Source organism: Paroedura picta, chromosome 1 (assembly GCF_049243985.1).
Source record: "Paroedura picta isolate Pp20150507F chromosome 1, Ppicta_v3.0, whole genome shotgun sequence".
Taxonomy (NCBI): Eukaryota; Metazoa; Chordata; class Lepidosauria; order Squamata; family Gekkonidae; genus Paroedura; species Paroedura picta.
The window spans coordinates 122,346,217-122,369,546 of record NC_135369.1 but is presented as its reverse complement, the minus strand read 5'-3'; the positions used below and the strand labels follow the sequence as shown (position 1 = coordinate 122,369,546).

The window sequence follows — 23,330 nt, the reverse complement described above, 5'->3', positions numbered from 1 at the left end:
AATTAGGTAAGGAAAGAAAGGGCTAGTACCTGATGAGCTCAATAATTTCCCAGGTTCATTCCCATTCTCACAACCATCTGTTTGAATCTCACTAGCCTTTCTCATGCTCCAGATCCAGTCTCAGAGAACTCAATGTGAGTCTCTTTACACTGTCTGTCATTATCCTTTCTGGCTTGCCTATCTTGTTTCTCTTGTCAGCTCTATTCCCCGCCACATGTACAGATTAAGGCTTGTACAGTTTGGTGTCAAGATTTAAATTATTTATACTTACTTTCCCAAGTTCTCAACATGTCCCAAGCATGTGGAATAACAGTAATTGTATGCTATTATTATAGATGGATACAAAGACTGGAAGTCTAATACGAGGACAGCATTACTGTAGAAACGAGACTCTGGCTCCATTATTAGAGGAATGCACTGTGGGGCTCTCATCTGAGCACGCTGTTGGATACTAGGAGTTACAGCAATATAATTCATTGGTTTAGCAATCCGTAACATCATTGACTCCACACGATACTACAAAAGAAAACAAGAATATGCAAGAATTACTGGTCAGAGGTAAATGCCATTTGTATTTTTCAGATACGGTGCTAAAACTATTATAAATGTGATAATGTTATTCAACCAGTAGCTCAGCCCTCCTTCATAATAAAAGATGGGCTTGTAGCTAAGAGTGATGGCCTGTTATAGGGCTGTTCCTTCAAATACGGACCTTAACTACAACCAAAAAGAAAAAGGCCTATCCTGGTAATCAATTTGTTAAATGATTAGAAAAAAATTTCCCAAATTTTACCTAAGGTAGAGGGTCATTTAGATATGTTGACTATTCAAAAAGTAAAGAAGAATATACCTGTGATCCTCTTGTTAACACATGCAAGAATTGAATGCCAAACAGCCTTGCCATTTCACTTGTTCTGCCAATCACGTCCAGCTGATCTAACAGTTGTAGATTCCCACGAACACGGCTAATGTAGTAATCAACCATTTTCCATCTTTAAATTGAAAGAAAAGGGAAAAAACCTTCAGTGACTGAAAACAAGAGATAATCTCAAGCAAAATGAATTTTAATTTTTGTTTCCCTACAAGAAAATTTGAATTTCAGTACATAAGAGATGTTGTGAGCCTCTTGTGGCGCAGAATGGTAAGGCAGCAGAAATGTTGTCTGGAAGCTTTGCCCGTGAGGCTGGGAGTTCAATCCCAACAGCCGGCTCAAGGTTGATTCAGCCTTCCATCCTTCCAAGGTCAGTAAAATGAGTACCCAGCTTGCTGGGGGGGTAAATGGTAATGACTGGGGAAGGCACTGGCAAACCAGTATTGAGTCTGCTATGAAAACGCTAGAGGGCGTCACCCCAAGGGTCAGACATGACCCGGTAATTGCACAGGGGATACCTTTACCTTTACCTTTTACATAAGAGATGTTAGTTCTTCCATTATTATTTCTAGAATGACTTCTAGCTATTGTAGCAACAATTTCAGGTCCTGCCATTACAGAAACAAAAGTCTGTGAGGCCAACATATATTTCCTGCTTAGATTCTAATTAAATTCTTTCTTGAGGTTACAGAATGGGAAATGCAATAATCTTCTAGGCCACTTTTGAAATAAGGAATACGTTGCTATGGCAAACAGGACTTCAGGCCTGCTGAAGAATATTATGTTTCCATTGTGTCTGGGGAATGAAAAGAATGAGAAAAAAAGTGTCTGGGGGCACAAATATCATTACACGAGTTTTGAAGTCATGAACCATAACTTCAAAGTTGTTTACATCAGGAAACCACTGTCCTCTCAAACTGGATTGCATTATATCACTTGAGTTCTCTTCTAGGCCTAGTCTGCACACAATAGATAATGCACTTTCAATGCACTTTAGAAGTAGATTTTCCTGTTCTGCACAGGAAAATCCAGCTACCAAAGCACATTGAATGTGCATTATCTACTGTGTCCAGACTAGGCCCTATATAGGTATTTGCTCTCCCTTAGCTTAAAAGGGTGACAAGGTGAATGTATTATATATGCTGATTTTTTCTGCTATCATTAATAAATGGGAGACAGAAGTGTGACTATGGTATAATCCTAATACTTTTCACTATAGATTCATGAAGAGTGAAGATTCTAATAATCTTGATCAGACTCCAGTCTAGATTTCTGTCTGGAAACAGAACAGCTTTGTGTACCACTGAGTACATGACCATTCCAGATGTTGAATGACTCTGAAAAAGCACTCTTCCAATTGGTTAGGAAAACTCTAGTGAAGCAGTTGAACAATGGATAACTACAAAATTTAATATGGAATCCTGGGAAATTTTTATCAAATATTTTCTTAGATCAGTGGTTCTCAGCGTGGGGGTTGGGACCACTTTGGGGGTCTAATGACCCTTTCACAGGGGTCACGACAGGGAAAGCAGTTTGGTCGGGGGGGCATCTACATAACAGCCTTGTGGGGTAGATCGAGATAGAGCGTTTGTCTGTCTGGAGCAGTGGAAAAGAGTGAGATCGGCATGGTGGGACAAGAGGCAGAAATGAACCGAGAAGCCCTGGAGAAAAAAACAATTTATATACAATCATGAACAATGGATCTTCACACCATTGGTCAGTTTCAGTTTAATTTCCGTTAAAGAACACTTGTATAATTTTATGGTTGGGGGTCACCACAACATGAGGAACTGTATTAAAGGCTTGTGGCATTAGGAAGGTTGAGAACCACTGCCTTAGATGAAGAATATGTCCCTAAATCTCAATTTCCCTTATTGTAAAGAGTCACAAAGTTACAATCTCCTTCCTAAGTAGGGAATGGAAATATGTGTTCAGATCTACCAGAGGCAAACATATCCCTGAAAAATACCTTATCATACTTTCTGGGTATATTTCAGCATCTCAAATGTATCTAGGTTTTCTTGGGGAAAATTCCCCCCATCCCAGATATATTCTGGAATTGCCAGGTAGATCTGAGAACAGAAGAGGCAGTAGCAGACTGCTCCTGCCTCTCAGCTGTTTGTTGGGGTTCTTCTAGTTTCAAGGGTCTCGCCTGGACTGCTAGGGGAGCAGACTGTTCCTGCTGGCTTGGCGTTGGCTTCTTATGCAACCCTGTTTAATCTGAACTAAAGGAGAGGCCATCTCAGCAGGATTTATGTGCTGTGGGGAGCAATCTCCCTGTAGCACAGCAGATCTTGGGGCTGGCTTCTCATGCACCCCAGTTTAAACTGGAATGCAGGAAAAGCAAAGTCAGTCCCAGGGTCGGGCTACCTTTAAAAAGAAATTGTATTTTTCTTCTTGGGTCTATTTGACACCCCCTCCCCCCATTCAGGATTCCTCAAAATTCCCAGGTACCAATATCATAGTAGTATTGGGATCTGGGATTTTTGGGAAATCCTTAATTTTTTTCAGATCCAATACATTTGAAATAAAAAACACCAGTTAAAAACACTGAACACACCTAGTGGGGAATCAAACCTAATTATCCAGGTTAGAATTAACCATGCTGGCTCTCCATGCTGGGTGATCTTGTTCCTACTTGAAAGAACTGTTTCCCTTTGCATGGCTATGTTGGGAAAAAATGGATCCCCATATTATTGCATTTTGTGCTGCTAATAGCATTGCTGAGAGATGTATTGGACCTCCTATGTGTCCTTTGTCCACTGTTTGCTAAGAGAATCTTTGCTATGGTTGGAAATTAGAATGCCGATTTGAATGGGAACTGAATCTGTGAAAGCTTTTCAATGTAACCTGGTAGGGCTAAAACCAAGGGCCATTCCGCACGACTTTAATGTAGCAGAAGGCTTGCAAATTGTAAACGCTACTAATTTGCAGTTCCGCAAAACGTTGCATACAATCTGCCACACTCCTGAAACAGTCCTGCAAAAAGCGATTCGTTGTAGCGCTTAAAGGGAAATTGGGAAAAGTGGATTCACCCTCCGAAAAGCGCTACACTCTTGCAAACAATCTGCAACAGTAGCGAAAAAGACCTGTGGGTTCCCATTGTTGCGGTTCCAACAAAGTCCCTCCCCCTGGCTCTCTCCTCTGAACTTCCGGCGAAGCAACGAACCAGCGAGGCTTCATTCACCCAGCGAGGCTTCTCCAGCTACAGTCCCTCCACAGAAGTGCTTTTAAGCTCCCCTAAGTCCCCAAGCACAACACAGCCCCGTTTGCAAGTTCCCTTTATTTTCGGCCGAAAATTGCGCCCGTGCAGGGGGGGGGATTTTTTTTCACTCGGGGGAGCGTGGCAACGATGACTCGCCAGCTCACACGCCAGCTAGATGGGTCTCTATGTTAGGAAGAATCAAGGCATATTCATTGCAACGTGTGTTTTTCTTTTTTCTTTTTTAAAAAAACTTTTCTTAAAGGGAAAGGGGCTTTTCAGGAGCATGATAACAACCGCCCATTGGCTGTTCGTCTGATTGACGGCCAGGGGCGGGACCAAGCACAGAAAAAATTGCTTCCTTTCTAGCGATTTTTGCAAGTCCGGAAACCTGTGGGAAACGATTGAAACGCTACTGGATTCCACTACAAAGGCAGGTATGCGTAACACCGAGATTGCACTTTTTAAAATAGCGTTTCCGCTTTCTGGAACCAATTAGCAACATTGGTCCTTGTGCAGAAAGGCCCCAGAATTTGATATAGCTAAATGCAGAAACCTTTCCACTCTGTTTGGTCTGAGAAAGCCTTAGGTCAATTACTATAATATTTATATTCCACTGCTCAAGTTATCTGTTTCTGACTGGGTCACTTAACAGCATTTTTCTCCTTCATAACGGAGACCGTAAGGGAATGAATCAGTACAGATTTTGTTTCAGAACTGCCCTAGCTATGATAGCTGGAAGCCGCTTTATTCAGCACCTGTAAATCATTGACAGTCCCCGGCCTCAACAGTCCCCGGTCCCAGCCATAGCGGAATGAGCTCCACGAGACCATCTCTATACATCATCTTATGGCTACATCACGGCTGGGGTCACTTTATTTGGTGCAGACCAGTTGCTGCCCATCCACCTTCACCCTTCAAAGCTTTGACTCTTATCATCAAATCAGTTCAGCAGATTGGAGTAGCCTTCTGAAGACAATGACAAGATAATCAGAGCAAAGATGACCTTGGTGTGCTACAGTGATTCTCTAGATCAGGCCCAGACATACCAAAGTAGGAACAAATACATCCAGTAACCTCAGTAAGTTGTACCAATTCTTTGGTAAAGTTCAAAGCAGAATTATTTAGTAATTTTGGGACACTATACTGAATCTGAACAAGCGGCCCAAACAACAAAGGCAGAAACAACTAGCACTGTCCAGTATATCAGGGGAAAATAGCATTTGTGGGGAGACAATGCAGCAGCACCTGTGAATAAGCAAGTATAACCCTTGTTTGTAATATATTTTAAGTTAATGACCTGAGAAAATGGATATGAACACTGATTATGTATCTGGATGTTATAGAAGACCTTAAACTTGCTTTAAGAACTAGTACTAGTTGTTTTAAAATCCTGCTTATTATATTGTCATCACTGTTGATACATACAGACCAAATTTTGAATCAGAAAAATACTTTAAAATACTTGTAACAAATAATTACCTGTAGATATCTGACTTGTTGTCAAACCAATCAGACAGAACTCGAGAGGTAAACAGTGGAAAACGCTGGTGAAGTACATGAAAGCCCACATTTTCAAAGGTATAATTAGTTAGAGTCACCTGGAATAAAAGCAGTCATGATTAAGAATTTCCATGTCTTTTTAGTACTGAATAAGGCAAAAAGAACAGTTGCATAAACTTGTAGGTCACAGTTTACCTTGTGTCCCTTTAAACTGATGATGTAGGACTCTAGTCTACTGTCAAAAATTGGTTAAGTTTTTAATAGTACAATCCTATGCAGTTACTGGGGTTGAAGCTCATTGACATCAGCTGACTTAAACTGAAATAACTGCACACGATTGCTCTGTATGATACCATAATTACTACCAGTTATAACAGAAATGTGTAAACAATTTATTTCATGAAAACTAAAGTTAAGATAGCAGATTGCAGGTACTAGTTCTGATCAGGAAACAGAAAAGTTGGTTGAATGAAATACTTTAAAAATGCAAACTAGGATTTAAAAAAATATTTTAAAAGATTTCACATTTCCTGTACTGACAGAATCTTATGAAGAAATGGAGATAGAAAATTGTTCTTCTGTTACTGAAAATATGATAGGAAACAGCTAACAGCGCCTTTTAAGTCAGTGTATACCAGGTAAATTCTGTATAATACAGGTTAAATTTAGCAACTATTATAAATCAGTTTCTTAACCGTCTTCAGTTTAATTTTGCCAGACTTTACCTCATTTCGCATAATTCTCCAAATATTTAAGACAACCCGTCCAACAATGTTTATTTCACTCATTGTATCAGACCCATATTCATCTTGCTCTGGAGCAAATCTATTCTCTTTTTTATCATCTAAAACATAAAAAGAATATTTTAGTAACTTAATCAACACGTCTACAAAAGCGAATATAAGATTAATCAAAAGCCATGCCAGGATATGTCCTGAAGGTACATGATGCAGCAGCTGTGCTGAAGCTATGTAAGCCTGGGAATGGAAGCTTTCCTGGGTGCATACATACAAGCATATCATATTCAATGGAAGAGAGGTAAATTCTCAGCACCTCTGCAACTAGATGGCCAACATCCTTGGAAAGCATGCCACATCTCAAGTCTGTAACCTGAGATGCTACCATTAAGTGTTTCAGTGCCACTGAGCCAGAGTACACAGCGGGGAGAAGGAGGAAGGAATGGAGGCCTGACCCTAAAGCATGAGTTTGAAGAAAGGAAAACTGCTTTATTAGGAACTGGTATAACTGCTATATGGATTTCAAATATAGGTTCTTTTCTTTCGTGAGACAGAGCCCCCTATTTGTAACAGGTTGAAAGAAATTATGTTCAGGCCCTGCTATGCTATAGCCATGCCTACAGAGTCTCCATTCTTGTCTGTGCATGCCAGAAGTGTCATTGCTAGCTCATCTGTGAACATACACATTACTATAAAATCATATCCATTCATGTGAATTTATTTGAATCTTTATACTCTTTGCCTATACTAGTCTTTGTTACAGAAGTGTTTCAATGTTTCAGGACCCTTTTATTTTTAAACTTTATTTAAACACTGATTATGAATATTTTCCTATCTCAAATTTATTACTGATACATTTTTGGCAGTTACAATCAGGGTATTCTGAACTTCTGAATTTCAGTTTTTAAGTCTACAAGCTGATAGGATTAAAAAAGTAATAAAACTAAACAGATTAAAGCTTCAAGGTGAACAATGAACAGGTGTCCAATCTGAAAAATGATTTTACCAAAAGTTTTTGCAAGCCTGAAAAGAAATTAGAACCCCAACGTAAACATGCTAGTGATAGTGGCTATAAAAAAATTAAGGTGAGCAGCACTTTCAGAATAATCAATGAAAACAAAGCAAATTATATCAAAAGGTATAAAGGAGCTTCTCATGACATGTCTTTGAGCACCACTGTGACAATGAGTAAGGAATATGACAAGCTGATATGTAAGGCTACATTTTTGTATCTCCCCCCCCCCCAATAATAAGAATGCATCTTTACATCTGAGCCTTCGGGGAGGGCAGTCTATATATATATATATATATATATATATATATATATATATATAAACAGACAGACAGACAGACAAATAAATAAATCTTCATTTTGACATCTTGACAGATGCTGTTTGAGTCCTATCACCTTCTGTTCACATCTGAATTAACACAAAAGCTGCATTCAGACATCATGATAAACTAACATTTATAAATCATGGTTTGATTAAACTCTTGTTTAGTGTGATGTATGAACATGAGTAAACTGTTCAACTGTTTGATGGTGAGTTCTTCACTAGGATTCTCAATCATGCTTGGGATATGGGCTTGTTAAATGTGATTTATTGTCACATCTGAACACAGAAATCCCAGTTTCTTCAATAGTGCACCCCCTCCCCCAGAATCTGGCATTCAGAGAGGAGAGCCATGGCCCTGCAGAAATCCATGCTGGTTCATCAGCAGAGAGCTATCATGGTGTGTCTAGGACTCATCTTTGCCTTTTCTTCATGCCCCCTTCCTATGCTAACAATCATTCATCAAGCAGGAACATATTCCAGAGATTTCAGCCTTTTGTAAGATTTGTTTCAGACTGATGAACAGAAGTAATGTACATGTCTGCCTAAAAATATTCATATCCGGGGGAGGGGGGGAGCTGCATGGACAGCAATCAGAATATTATGTTTCCATGTCATTTTACATAAAGGCTCAGTTCTCACAAGCATTAAGAGGGACAGAGCATTAAACACACACACCTGGAACACGTGAGATCATCTGGCATAAATCAACACCTAGGGCAGCAGCCCTCTGTAAGAGGTATCCCCAAGAATGCATTTGGACTTCATAGCCTAATAAAATATCCGGATCATACCTAAAAACAAAAAATATGTTTTGTTCACAGAAAAAATTATTCTAATAAGTTTTAGTGAATTTAAAGCCAGCACATAAAGTTGAAATGTTGATTTCAATCCTAGAAGGATAAAAAGTTTCATGATGGATTCAGTAGACAAATACTTTTTTTTTAATCTAAGAAAGGATTTCTATCTTGACCAATGATCTCTCATTGCCAATGTTACTACTAAATATTCTTGGAAACTGACTGGAATACAGGTCACTGCTTCTAGATGCAGAAAAAGGTTTTGTGCTGATGGGACAGAATTTAAAACATTCCATATAAAACTGAACAACTGCTATTCATACGGTTATTCCAATAATTTTTTTGCTTCTCTGCCTTCCATAGATTCCATGAAATATGTTCATTACCAGGTTCACAAATATGTACATACAATTTTAAGCATGCATTCAACATTTTGCATGTTTTCAAACAGCAGGCAATCCAGGGCACAAATATATAAACAGTTCACACTTTACAGATAGACCACTGAGGTGATGAGAACATCTGTTTCTTCAGTAGTTCTTAGTCTAGTTCACAAGAAATATTGGAACTGGTTTGTCAGCCAGGATCATTTACGCTCAAAAGATTGTAAATATTATTTTTGTTTATTTAGAAAACTTCTGCACCATGTTTCCAGAGAATCTGCTTGAGGCAGCGTTCTGGGGTTTTGATCGTACCAAGCTGGAAGCCTAAGACTTCACTGAGTTTTCTAAGAGGAAGGCATAACTGCATTCATACAAGTCCCCAATTGCAGTTTGATATGATACAACCCAGATACAGGTTTGTCACCTCAGTGAGAATAAGTTCTAAATCATACATAGGAGTGGTAGCATTGCTGCTCTGCAAAGTAAACATAATGTATATCAAATTTTAGCTCATTTAAACTTCATACTTATTCATTCAACAGATATTATCCAAAGCAACTGTTTTTAAAATAGTAGCTTTAAAGTGGTAAGAATGGAACTGAAAATATATTCAAATCTAAGTTGAACCTAAATAGCTGGGTTGTATACAGTAAAGCAGTGTAATCAACAAAGCGGAGCCCACCAGCTTTCATAAGATAAGTTCTGAAATGGAAGTGCCTCCTAGTCTAACCCTGAAAATTATTTAAAGTGAAACTGACTCTTGTTGGATGAAAGCACCTCGTGATCTGGACCACTGGAGATAACCCATTCTCATTAGAATCTCATTGTGATGAATTATGAACACAGAGCAGACCTTCTAAGACTTCAATTCCAGAAAAGATGGAGCCAAGAAAAAGTCTCAGTAAGTCACTTCAGAAAGAATCTCTAACACAGCAGGATGAGCTGAAGCTCTAAGAATCACAGCAGCAACAATCCTTTCATAATCCTACATTACTGATGCCAGTAGGCCTCAAAGGATTGCTAGAATCATGCTGTATTCTCACCTACAGGTGCCAAATGAGAAATCACCCCAAAGACACCTGCCATGTATCAGGCACCTTTAGGGCAATCTCCCATTACTGGTGAAAACAGACCAAAGATTTCTGGTTCATGGCCAGCACTTTGCTAGGCCATGGCCCCAGCACATGCTCTACCATGCCAATCCTTAAAACTAACTGTTTGCTTGAATACCCGACATTCCTTGTTTACTTTGTGATAAGGAAGGGGGAACATTTGACCCTTGGTGTGTCCTATACTGATTTCTCTCCATGAAAGGTATGGAATGTTTTGAAGTATCAGTTTTTTCAGAAACCTAACCTCTCTTATTTCAGCAGTTTTATTAGAATTCCAAATGTGTCTGACAGAGGAGCTGCAGAATCATTTCAGCCCATCTTCACACATCACTAAGAATTTAACAGTAGTGACAGCAGCTCAATAGCATGTGTAAAAACAAGATCCAGTCAAAAAAGCAAACAATCCAATCAAATGACAAACTGATGAAGGTTAATAATCAAATTGAACTCATACAGAGTAACATTCACTTTCTGTACTGAATCAGAGTCCAGTGGCAGTGCACTCGAAAGCTCACGCCTTGAAAAAATCTTTGTTGGTCATAGAGATGCCACTGGACTCTGATTTTGCTTCAGACCAACACGGCTATGCACTTGAATCTTTCTTTACTGAGTAATTTTTGTATCCAATTGCTTACAAATTCCAGCTCATTCACTCAGCACATTCACTCACCAGAATTCACTATACAATAACACTTCCTTTCCTTTCATTTGTATGTATACATGCTTGTGTTTTAGCTGATTGATGCTTTGGCTGCAACAGAGCGAATACAGTTATTGCCTGTTTAACTATCTTTAACACTTTTTGCTCCGTTTTATAAAATGGAAACAGCCTTCTGGGAGGAGAATGTCCGGGGCCCTGTCCGTCCAGTGCATCCTTCCTGATTGGCCAGCGACCATACAGCCCGCCGTCCACAAAGCCCACAAGGCCAGTAGCTGCCATTTGGCCACTGGACATCGCCAGAGACAGAGGTCAGCGTCAGGGGCACTGGTCTGGAGAGTGGGTGACTGAGGGGCCTGCCTGTTGTTGCCCTCGCTGCCAGAAAACCTCTGCTGCTTGGGAGTGGGTGCTGAGGCACTGACTGTTGCTCTGGGTCGGGGGCCGAGTGATTGACTGTGGGCCATTACAGGTCTCTCAGAGCTCTCAGCCCCACTTCTCTTACACAGTGTCTGTTATGGGGATAGAAAGAAAAGGTGATTTTAAACTGCTTAGAGACCCCTGAGTCCTGCTGGGTGACTCTCAGAGCTCTCAGCTCCGCTTCACTCACAGGGTGTCTGTTACGGGGCGAGGATGGGATAATGTGTTTGTAAACTGCTTTGTGATTCCTTTTGGTAGTAAACAGCAGTGTACAAAAATCCATCTTCTAAGGGGCAACAGTGAAAGAAGCATGTGGGCACATAACATTATATCAACAGTAAAAAAAATAGAGACAGAAGGAGTAGGGCCACAGAACTGGGAGGAATTGGTTGCCATGTAATCTCCCCCTAAGAATAGTCTCCAGTCTGATTTTCCCTTCACATATCTGAAGACGTGGCTCTTGAAAACTCATCTGTAACCACTATGCCACAATTCCCGAAGGTCAGTCTTCTCCCACACTCAGCGAACATTCCCAACCACAGGTTTTTGACACCCATCTCTCCACACCCATGCCCTCATTTATCATCATGCCACCACAACCCCCTCCCCCCACAACACACATATTCATCCTCATGCCCTTACAGACTGGACAACCCCTCCCCTTCCTCTTTCCAATACCAAGCTTTCTGTATCTTAATCTCTATCTTTCTACCTCCCTATCTCTTTGCTATTCCCCCCCCCCCACTAGCACCCATTGTATCAGCTTCAACGGGCTTTAATTCGAAAGTCCATATATATAATTTGCAATGCAGCCCCATCTTTGGATACTGAAATCCAGAGTGGAGCCATGAACTGACAAGACAGATGTTTCTATACCTGTACCATTAAGAAACAGATGCCCTCTAGGATTTCAGGGACTATTGTGGGGATTGCTAGGCTTTTCTAAGCCTCAGTTTCTGACAGCAAAAAAGAAAGTAGAGGGGCAGGTTCCTTTTCAGGTCCCTTCTTTGCCAACCAATGTTTTAATTCTTGTTTGAAACATACAACTGGTTTTGATTTACTGTATCTGCTGGCGTATAAGACGACTGTGCGTATAAGACGACCCTCCAACATTTCCACTCAAAATACAGAGTTTGTTACATTACATTACAGTACTATGGGCCACTATGGGCAGCTATGTCTATCCCAACTGAAGTGTACCCGGCGTATAGGATGACCCCCCCACTTGGAGGCATGTTTTTCAGGGGGGGAAAGTAGTCTTATACGCCAGCAAATACTGTACTTTAATATTGTATGTTTCAAACAAACAAACATGAAACATTGGTTGGCAAAGAACTTCTCAATTACTGCCTCTATGGCAGCTTTTCTCAACTTTTTTACCATTGAAAAACCCCTGAAACATTCTTCAGACTTCAAGAACTTGTAGAAGTGGGATCTCCAGGTCCCAGCTGGAGGCTGGCATCCCTGTCACTGTTCAAGGATGCCAGTCTCCAGACTGGACATGGAGAACCCCCTGAATGAAAGCTCCTCTCCAGACTGCAGAATTCAATTCCCCTGAAGTAAATGGCCACTTGGGACAAGGGCTGTGGCATTCTCCGACAGACAGACAGACAGACAGACAGACAGTCATATTCCTTTCTACTGAAATTGCAAACCTCATTAATCACACAATCCCCTCTCCATGTAGGAAATACCTGAGTGTCTCTCTCCTTGGATTGCTCTGAGAAGCCATTGACCAGAAGGTCCAAATTTTAAGGAAAAGAATCTCATAGTCAATGTGTAATTCAATCAAGACTTACACCATTCTCCTGCAACAGCTTCTTCTACCTATTCTCTAGCTACATCTCCTTAAAGCAATGGCAATTTGTACAGCTTGGTTAAGAGCAGTAGCTTCTAATGTGGTGAGCTGGATTTGATTCTGTGCTCCTCCACGTGCTAGTTGACCTTGGGGTAGTCACAGCATTGTTAGAAACTGTTCTCACAGAGCAGTTTCTCTCAGAGTCCTCTCAGGCTCACCTGCCTCACAGGGTGTCTGCTGTTGGGAGAAGAAGAAGGTGATTATAAGCCACTCTGAGATTCCTCTGGACAGTGAAAAGCAGGGTATAAAAACTCTTCTACTGGGAAGTTACTACTGGGAAACAGTAGGCCATTCCGCACAACTTCAATGTTGCAAAAGGCTTCCAAATTGTAAACGCTACTAATTAGCAGTTATGCACGATGTCGCACACAATCTGCCACACTCCTGAAACCGATCTGCAAAAAACAATTCGTTGTAGCGCTTAAAGGGGAATCCAGAAAAGTGGATTCACCCTCCGAAAAGCACTACACTCTTGCAAACAATCTGCAACAGTAGCGAAAAAGACCTGTGCGTTTCCATTGTTGCGGTTCCAGCCAAGTCCCTCCCCCTGGCTCTCCCTCCGAACTTCCGGTGAAGCGATCGCCATTATTTTTTTCTTGGAGCAAGCAGAAAACAATGAACCAGCGAGCCTTCAATCACCCAGCGAGGCTTCTCCGGCTATAGTCCCTCCACAGAGCTGCTTTAAAGCTCCTCTCAAGTCACCAAGCACAACACAGCTCCGTTTGCAAGTTCCTTTTATTTCCGGCCGAAAATCACGCCCGTGCATGGGGGGGGGTCACTCGGGGGAGCGTGGTAATGATGAATCAGCAGCTCACATGCCAGCTGCCAGCTAGATGGGTCTCTACGTTAGGAGGAATCAAGGAATCAAAGCATATTCGTTGCAACGTGTGTTTTTCTTTTTTTTTAAACCTGTGCTTAAAGGGAAAGGAGCTTTTCAGGAGCATGATAACGGCCACCCATTGGCTGTTTGCTTGATTGATGGCCAGGGGCGGGACAAAGCACAGAAAAAATCACTTCCTTTCTAGCGATTTTTGGCGAGACCGGAAACCTGTGGGAAATGATTGAAACGCTACTGGATTCCACTACAAAGGCAGGTACGCAGAATTGTACTTTTAAAAATAGCGTTTCCGCTTTCAGGAACTAATTGGCAACATTGGTCCTTGTGCGGAATGGGCCAGTGTCTCCCTCCTCCACATGTCCCCATGGCCTCATGGTGCTTCTGTGCCCCATCTACAGTTTCCACATTTTCCTTGCCATTAGTCTCAAATTTGCATTGTTGTGATGGTCTTGGAAATACCGCAGCAAGACCAAGATGGTATCCGTATGGAACGGAAAAGACTACATCTTCCCAGTCCCACCCACATCAGAATTATTTTCCCTGCTGAAATTGCTTATGATGCCTACCCCCTAAGCCAGTGGTCCCCAACCTGTGGTCCGCGGCCTGATGCCGGGCCGCAAAGGCCTTGGTGCCGGGCCGCGGCTTCTTCCTTCCCCCGCCCGAAGCGAGAAGCTCGCCAGGCCACGAGCAAATCAGCCGTCGAACCAGCCGATTAGCTTGCGGCCCAGCAAGCTTCTTGTTTCGGGTGGGGGAGGGAAGAGAAGCTTGCCGAGCCGCAAGCTAATCGGCTGCTTTGGCGGCCGATTTGCTGGAGGCCCGGAGGGGCCGGGAGGCGAAGCCGTGGATGCTGGCATGGCGGCAGCGCAAACGCGCATGTGTGGTCTGCCGTGCAAACGCGCGTGCGCAGCAGTCCGCGCGCGCGCGTTTGTGCTGGGGCTGCCGCGCATGCGCAGGCCCCCGGGCTGCCCTCTCCCCACTCACCGGAGCAGCGGTCTGTGGCAGCCAAAAGGTTGCGGACCGCTGCCCTAAGCATTTGTCCTCCTTAGATTGCAAATTGCAAACCTCATGACTTATTCATGAGTAAACATTCCCAGGGCAGAGGCTTTTTCTGGGCAGCCTGAGATCCTGAGGGCCAGCAGGGAGCCTTTTTGTGGCCTCCTGCAGCCCCCACCTCCAGGAGATGCGCAGAGCCTGCCCCAGCACTCCCCCCCCCATGTTCTCCAAATTGAGAGGCCAGGGCAACTTGCTGACAGCAGGACATGCTCTAAGGCTGCCTCCTCTTCCACCCAGAAACTTGAAGGAAGTTGGAAGGAGAGAGCTGACCCCTTGTTAAGCCCTTCCTGGGTGCTTCCTGATTGAGACTAAACTTAGTGGGCCATTCCTAGATGAGGGCCAATCAGGTAGCGGTTGAGCAGTCAGTTTGGATTTTTTAAGGTTTCTTGATTAGAAACCTCCCAATTCAGACATAAAAATGCCCTGATCATAATATTTGTGGGAACAAACTGTACTCCAGCAGTTGTACATACATGGCAAGTAGATATATAATACCTCAATGTATAGCAACCCTGTTGCTATTACTTTCTACCATAAAGAAATTCGACCATGTTAAACGTGTTACTTTCTTCATCCAATGAAACCTTCAGCAGTCCAGTCTTCTCTGGTGATCTTCAGAAATAAAAACAAATTGAAGTGTGCTATTCTTTAGTATGTTTTTATGTGTATTTGGGACCTGGGATTTGGGACCTGAAATGAACATCATCAGGACCTCCTTTCCCCCCGCCAGTAGCGGGGGGGGGGGGGAGTTGAGTTTACTGATTTCTGCCATGTTGGTAATGTTTTATGTCTTTTAATGGGGTTTTAATAGGGATTTTAAGACACTGTAACCCGCCACGAGCCGTAAGGGAGTGGCGGGAAACAAATTGAATAATAATAATGATAATAATGATAATAATATTCAAATGATGTTTGCCCTTACCCTTCCCAAATGGTCGAGGATTTTACAAAAATAAAAAAGCAGCAGCTTGTTACTTCCTAGTTGTTTCCCAAGCCAGACGGAGCAGCGGATTCCCAAAAAAGAGAAAGATAAAATTAATTCCCTTACCTGTAATTTTGTCTTCTCTGAACAGGAATCCGCTGCTTCGTCAGGACCCACCCTGTGCTGGTTGCTCTCAGCAACTTTTTTGTATTCTGGCTTCCTGGGTTTTGTCAATGCCATTCTCAGCAGAAGTTTTCTAGTTGGAGAGAGAGAGAATTGCAAATGTACTCTGCCTAGCACACATTTTCCTTGAGAATGTATTCCAGCCAGATGTTTCAAAGTTTAGCTTTCTTGGTAAAAATTAAGTACTTTGAAACTTTGGCAGTTGACCAAGTAGATACATCTTTAGTTCCACAGGTGGATGACCACAGTGTTCTTAAAAACAGATCAGAAAGTTGGTAAAGGTAGACCAAGCAGTTTTCCATACCTGAGGAAGCATGAGTTTCCCATTGAGAGAAGACAAATATATGCAAGGATGATGATAGCTTCAAACCTAGGAATGTCTACTTATCTGTACTACTGTAAGGAATGATTTTTGTGACATTCTGATAGGAAACATCTACCTACTTTTTAGAGGGTTTTTCATTCCTAATGGAAGAAGATCTAAAGTTTTAGAAGCCTTCTAGCTTTAAGAGTGATATGTATTCCAGACATTGATAAGGGATATTACAAGTTAATAGGACGAATGTGAATTATGCTTGGAAATACCTTCAGAAGTCAAATATATTTGTTGTCAGCAGGAAAATAGACTTTCCCAAGAAATTTACAGGGGGGAGGGAGAAAAAGAAATGTGATAAGTTCAGAAAGCTTAACAATTCTAAGGCTGAAAAACAAAAGCCACAAAAAGGAGAACAGAGATGCACTACCTTTTAACAATATTCACTACCTCCTGGAAAAGTGCTCTCTCATCAGCAGTGTAGGTGACTTCCAATCCTGAGATACCAGACCTTGTAAGCAAAGGTGCATGTTCTCTGTTACCTAAAAAGCAAAAGATGTTTTTATTTCTAGAAAAAGTAAATATTTGAGAAGTAATCCTACAATGAAACATCGCCTCCTAACTACAATATTCCATGTGTGTAACAATTTATGGAAATCTCATTTGATCAAATTCTGTTGGAAAACATAATAAACTGTTGACATTTATAGAGCACCCTTTCACTGGAAGAAATGTCAGTAATATTGACTGAAATGTTCAGCCACTCAAGGGTTCATGTAGTTTCACAAGCAGAAGTCTAGCACATTAAGGTATGTCACCTACCTAAGCCTCTCTAACTTTAATGGACAGTGATGGATATTACTTTAATGGACAAGATAAGGAGACTGCCAACTTCATTTGAGAAAGTGTTCTTAAATTCTTTATATTTTCAATACTGTTCGCTTTTTGCAATACATACATTCTTTCAACATTTTTCACTTTCTAATTTGATAAAAAATGGGCATCCACTACAGCAAGATCAGTAAGTTTAAAGACTATGAACTGAACTATAATGTCTTTATGCAGCTGGATTTCCATTAATTAACTCAACTAGAACAAAGTTAAAAACTTAAACAAAAGTACAAATCTTGTTTGCTTCATATGCAAACAATAGGCTACAGAAAGATTTCACCAGAAGTTAATATAGTTCTGCTTTGTCTATATCCCTGCTACCTTGGAGTCCAGCCACTACTGCTCCTGCACAAATTGCATCTCAAAATGGATGTTCACTTCAAAAAGGCACTTCCAGCTTCTTACACTGAGGCATTTAGGCAGAAGCTTTCTGATCAGACTCCTGGTGTGTAAGCTGACCTTGGCACAAGTAGGAAAGGGGCAGCAAGCTCCAACCTGGGCCAAAAGCTATTATTCAAAGCTCTAGATTAGTGTGAGGCTTCAATGAGAGAGCCTGTGTTTGAAGTGAATGCTCACAGTATGACAGGGAACAGAGAGTAGCAATAGCCAAGTTCTGAGGAGACTTGTTGAACAAGGAGTTGGCTATGCCAGACTAAGGAAGCTTCTCTGCACCCTTCTTCTTGTACATGGGATTGAACCCAATATTAAAAGCATTTTAAAGGTGTATTTTTCAATTGAAACAATGCTAAAATTCTTACAGTAAAGCTAAGCCAAGCTACTAAGACTGTTTAGTTGAGTGTGTGGGGTCATTTATTTTGTTATGGAAAAACATGAACATGAATGTGTGTTTTCAAAATTCAAAAAGTCACATGGTAGGAATTTTAAAAAGTAGAACTAACTTTGCTATTCCACTATTCCCCCCCCAAAAAAAAACCCTACAAAGACAATCCCCTCAACAAAGAAAAAGTGGCAAGAAAGTTTAGTAACAATACTTCGAAGAATTCTATAGCATTTAATATTATACTCTATATAATGTGATTTTACAGACTATCTGATTCATAAATTGCTTCTTCAGAGTTTATCAAACTGGGCCTGCAGAAAGTCAGGACAGTTTAGTTATGTTACCTTTAGTTATGTAACCATCTATTAAGGATAACCACTACTCGAATACACTATGGTAAAAATAACTGCACAGCTTCTATACCTCTCTTATACTTCTGATGTCTAATCCTATAGAACTAGGCTCTTAAGTAGACAGTACCTAGTGCAACAGGAATGAGCTCCACAGAGGAGGACTGTACTGACCAAGCGGAAGAAAAATTAATATATTTCCTGATATGTAGAAATAAAACTGAGTGGAAGTTTTGTAAATAATGCCCAGTGTCTCATTTTGCTCAAAAGTTTAATGATATGTAATATCCGGATGTTTAATTAAAATCATCTCACACAATTTACCATTTTAGTCAACATCATGTTTAACATTTTAAGTAGGCTAAACCAGTGGTACTCAACCTTTAACAGCTGGAGAGCCACTTAAACCACTACCCATTGCAGCACATAGTATCAAATATTAACACTGAAACTTTTGTATCATATTACTACTGTGATGTGATGTGTAATGGAATTAGGCCACCACATAGCATCACATCGGGCAAATTACATTATCAATTTTTTTTCTGAACCAGTATTTTAATATCCTGTTGGCTGCTGGGAAAAAGAGGAAGACTTCCCCATTCTCCCCCCATTGCTGCTGGGTTTGAGGTGATTTCTATTCTTACCTGTGGGGGGGATCCCAGCAGCTCCTTCGTTTTCCTCCTATGGGAGGAGGTACTTCAGCAACTCCAACACTGCTGGTCCTTTGGTCACTGCTCCCCGCGCTGCCTGATACAGTGGCGCGCCGATCAGATGCCTACACTGCGAAAGCCGCCTGTAGCACCTCAAGAGTATCCGGCTCTAGAGCCACAGGTTGAGTATCACTGGTCTAAACAAAGCCAAAAAGGTACAATACAATAAGGGCTCTGTTTAGACCCTAAAAAGATCAGATAACAAAAAAAACCCAACCCTGACATTTAATATAATTAAGTTTGTGCTATCAATTTAAACTAATTTTGACAGATTACCATAGCTGCAATTCAACAGACCATCTGAAGATTAAGACAGCATTTCAGCAAAGGGGACTGAATCTAAGACACACTTTCCTCTTTACAACTTCACAACTTCTGCAGGAACATGCCAGCTATTGCCTAAACAAAGGTTTAATATTTAACTGAACCTTGAACACTTACATCCTTTGCAAAAGTTCATAGGAAGATGTAAGGGGGAAACCTCTATTATGACTTCTGTGGAGCATTCATTGAGCAAGAGGACATGAATTTAACACTAGCAAAAACTCTTAAACCAATTTTACCATATTGTTTGTTAATACCTGGAGGGTAATAAATGAATAGAATGAAAATTCTAAATAAAAAAGACGAACCTTGGCTCATGATTGTTCGTGCTCTGTCTTTATCAATCACTATAGCACCAGTGATTTCCATTTTATCAGTATTTGGTCTTGGTGTGTCAGATGAGATACAGTAGAATAGAGCACAGATAGGGTCAAACTCAGGATCTGCCTCCAAGTCTCTTCTTGTTCGAGCATGTAATTCTATACTGAGGAGCGTAAGGTGCTGAACCTAGACAAAAAACAATACATTGTTAAATGAATCTATAAAATGAGTGTTACAAATGGAAGCATTATGTACTGTAATTGTATGCAGAGTGATTTATTTTACATGGCTTAATAAAGGTTGTAAGATTCATTTGTTTCTGAAAATGGAAATATTACATGTACTTTGATCATCTTAATAAGCAGGGTGAGAAGAAAAAAAGATTACCTGAAATCACACAGGTTTTCATTGTGCACCAGATAAAATTTAGTGGTATGTAATTTATTTTTGAAGAAGGAAGAAGGAGAAGATTATGAAGGACAAGAAAGGAGAAGAAGAATTAGTTCTTATATGCCGCTTTTCTCTACCAGAAGCTATTTGATAATAATGCTTCAGTCCCATTACCTGGTACATTAAATTATGTTAATGCTTTGTAAGGGTAAAGGTTGAACCTTCCCAGCATAAGCTGTTGGCAGAATGCTCAAACTGAACAATAAAATGTTGAGTATTACTTGACAAATGGCCATGCAAGGAAAAGAAAAGCACTTAAGTAAACTTCTCTCACAGTCATAGTTAACTGTGTGATAGTGAACTTTTGAGCCCAATAGCACTTTTAAGACCAACACAGATTAATTCAAGGCGTGAGCTCGAAAGCTCGCGCCTTGAATAAATTTTTCTTGATCTTAAAGGTGCTACTGGACTCCAATTTTGTTGTGCTACTTCAGACCAACATGGTTACCAACTTGAATCTGTGTGATAATGGTTTGTCACAATTTGTATATGATTTTTAGTGGGTTATTAAACCGAGGAACAACATTTAAATTACCCATTGTTCTATTTCTATTTCTATTTCTAATTAATTCAGGGTAAACAAGCACTCAAGAAAACAAGAATCAAGATGCATGAAAGTCCACTCTGACATAAGAAAAAGTCTATCTGCACCTGGAAACATCTTTGGAAAGATAGGCATTATTAGGGGTAAAATACAGACATACAATAATTCTTGCTTTTAGATGCTAGCAAGGTAAGATGATGATGATGATGATGATGATGATTGTTTTTATTTGATTTATTTCCTGCCACTCCCTAGGTAGGTTCATGGCGGGTAACAATTGTCTTAAAAATCCCAATTAAAACCCCATTAAAAGACATAAAAAATCGTAACATGGCGGCAGCCAATCACAATCTACTCCCACCTGCCAAGGCGATAGAGAATGGGGGAGATGATGTTTACTTCAGACCCCCCCGGGGGGGGCAACGCTCTACCTTGCAGACCCCAGCCTCAACCATAAACCTGGCAGAAGAGCTCCATTTTACAGGCCCTGCGGAAAGCTGACAAATCCCGCAGGCCCCGTACCACACCTGGGAGCTCATTCCACCAGGTAGGGGTCAGGACTGAAAAAGCCCATGCCCCTGGTTGAGGCTAGGCATGCTTCTCTAGGGCCGGGAACGACCAATAGATTTCCCCCCGCAGAGCGTAACGTCCTGCGGTGGACAAAGGGCGATAGGTGGTCCCTCAAGTATCTGGGTCCCAACTCGCGTAAAGCCTTAAAGGTTAATACCAAAACCTTGAACCAGATCCGGGCAGCAATTGGCAACCAGTGTAGCTGCCTCAGCCCTGGCTGGATGTGGGCCCTCCAAGATTTTATTTATCATACTTCTATACCGCCCTCCCCGGAGGCTCAGGGCGGTTTACATTATAACAGAACCATACAGAAAACAGTCTGTAGAACATGTACATCGATAACCAACAATTGCAACCAAACACAACACAGTATAACAGTAAACAGTACCAGTTAGGACCCTAGCAGCTGCATTTTGCACTAGCTGAAGTTTCCGGATCAAGGACAAGGTAGGCCCGCGTAGAGCGAGTTACAGAAATCTAGTCTGGAGGTGACCGTCGCATGGATCACTGTGGCTAAGTGATCAGGGGACAGGTAGGGCGCTAGTAGCCGGGCTTGACGAAGGTGGAAAAATGCCTGGCCCGCTACTCTCTTAATCTGCGTCTCCTTAATCAGGGAGGCGTCGATGGTCACGCCCAAATTCCTGGCCTGGGACGCGATGTTAAATTGCGCCCCTGCCAGGTTGGCCAAACGCACTTCCTGATCCCGCCCCCTGCCTCCCAGCCACAGGGCGTGTGTCTTGGAGGGGTTGAGTCTCAGGTGACTCTGCTCAAACCATTCTGTCACTGCTTCCAAACATCTGGCAAATGGTTCCGGGGGGGGGGAGTCCGGGCAGCCGTCCATTAGGAGATAGAGCTGGGTGTCGTCAGCATACTGATGGCAACCCAGCCCGAAACTCTGCACCAGCTGGGCCAGAGGGCGCATAAAGATGTTGAACAAGGTGGGAGAGAGAACCGCACCCTGGGGGACCCGGCAAGGGAATCTATAAGGATGCGAGAACTCTTCCCCCACTGCAACCCTCTGGGTCCGGTCTTGGAGGAAGGAGCGTCTCCAGCGCAAGGCTGTGCCCCCTATCCCCATGACGGCAAGGCGGTGGACCAAGATCTCATGGTCCATGATGTCAAAGGCTGCTGACAGGTCCAATAGGACCAGCACAGCCGACCCGCCTCTATCCAGCTGGCGACGGAGGTCATCCAGCAGGGCGACCAGTACCGTCTCCACCCCATGGCCAGGACGGAAGCCAGACTGATATAGATCAAGTGCCAAAGTTTCTTCCAAGAAGGCCAGGAGCTGGTCCGCTGCGGCCCTTTCCACCACCTTACCCAGGAACGCTAGGTGCGATACTGGGCGGTAGTTGGCAGGGTCCCGCGGGTCCAGCATTGGTTTTTTTCAGGAGAAGACGAACCACTGCCTCCTTCAGCCTCTCAGGGAACTCCCCGGAACTCAGGGAACGGTTGATAATGTCACTGAGAGCTTGCAGATGCAATTTCCATGGCAAAAAACTCTCGTTTCACCACTTTCACCGCCATCTCATATGCCCTCATAAGCGTGCAATGAGATGTTCTTGTAGCCTCATCGCAAGTTGATAATGTCCCTGAGTTGGTCTCCTATCCTCTGGCCACCTCCTTTGAGGAGCCAGGAAGGACAGGGGTCAAGGGGGCAAGTGGTCGCCCTGACCGATCCCAGCAACTTGTCCACTTCGGAGGAAGAGAGCTGCCTGAAGCCATCAAACCTCGCTGCCAAAGACAGCCAACAAGCCTCCAGTTCGTTTACTGTATTAATCGTGGCGGGAAGGTCACGCCGGAGCGACAAGACTTTATCCACAAAATAGCTCGCTAATGCTTCACAGCCAAGTTCCAATTGACTAAAATGTTGGCGCCCCTCAAAGGCAGTAAGGGATCGAACTACCCTAAATAATTGGGCCGGGCAAGAACTTGCGGGTGCGATTTCCACAGCAAAAAACTCTCTCTTTGCCACTTTCGCCGCTATCTCATACGCCCTCATAAGCATGCGATGGGATGTTCTTGTAGACTCATCGCAAGTCTTCCGCCACGCTCGCTCTAGTCGTCTCACTTCCCTCTTCTTCTCCCGGAGCGCCCCCATGTTCCTGGGGGCCCGTTTGAGTCGGGGGCAGAGAGGATGTTTAGGGGCGATCTCATCTATAGCAGCCATTAGACAGGACTGCCAGTCCTCCACTAAGGCTG

At 42.2% G+C, this 23,330-nt stretch overlaps 1 protein-coding gene across 2 annotated transcripts in view; it reads right to left on the bottom strand.

Moving 5' to 3' along the window:
* Positions 1-23,330, bottom strand: part of REV3L (REV3 like, DNA directed polymerase zeta catalytic subunit) — a 109,823-nt gene that overhangs the window by 18,318 nt on the left and 68,175 nt on the right. For both annotated transcript variants that reach the window (XM_077301886.1, XM_077301893.1), the window contains exons 17-23: positions 19,552-19,750; positions 16,615-16,726; positions 8,326-8,441; positions 6,302-6,420; positions 5,556-5,674; positions 851-992; positions 272-516 (exon numbers count right to left, since the gene is read on the bottom strand). In XM_077301886.1, the coding sequence (XP_077158001.1) occupies positions 272-516; positions 851-992; positions 5,556-5,674; positions 6,302-6,420; positions 8,326-8,441; positions 16,615-16,726; positions 19,552-19,750 (1,052 nt within the window). The remainder of the gene's footprint in view (positions 1-271; positions 517-850; positions 993-5,555; positions 5,675-6,301; positions 6,421-8,325; positions 8,442-16,614; positions 16,727-19,551; positions 19,751-23,330) is intronic.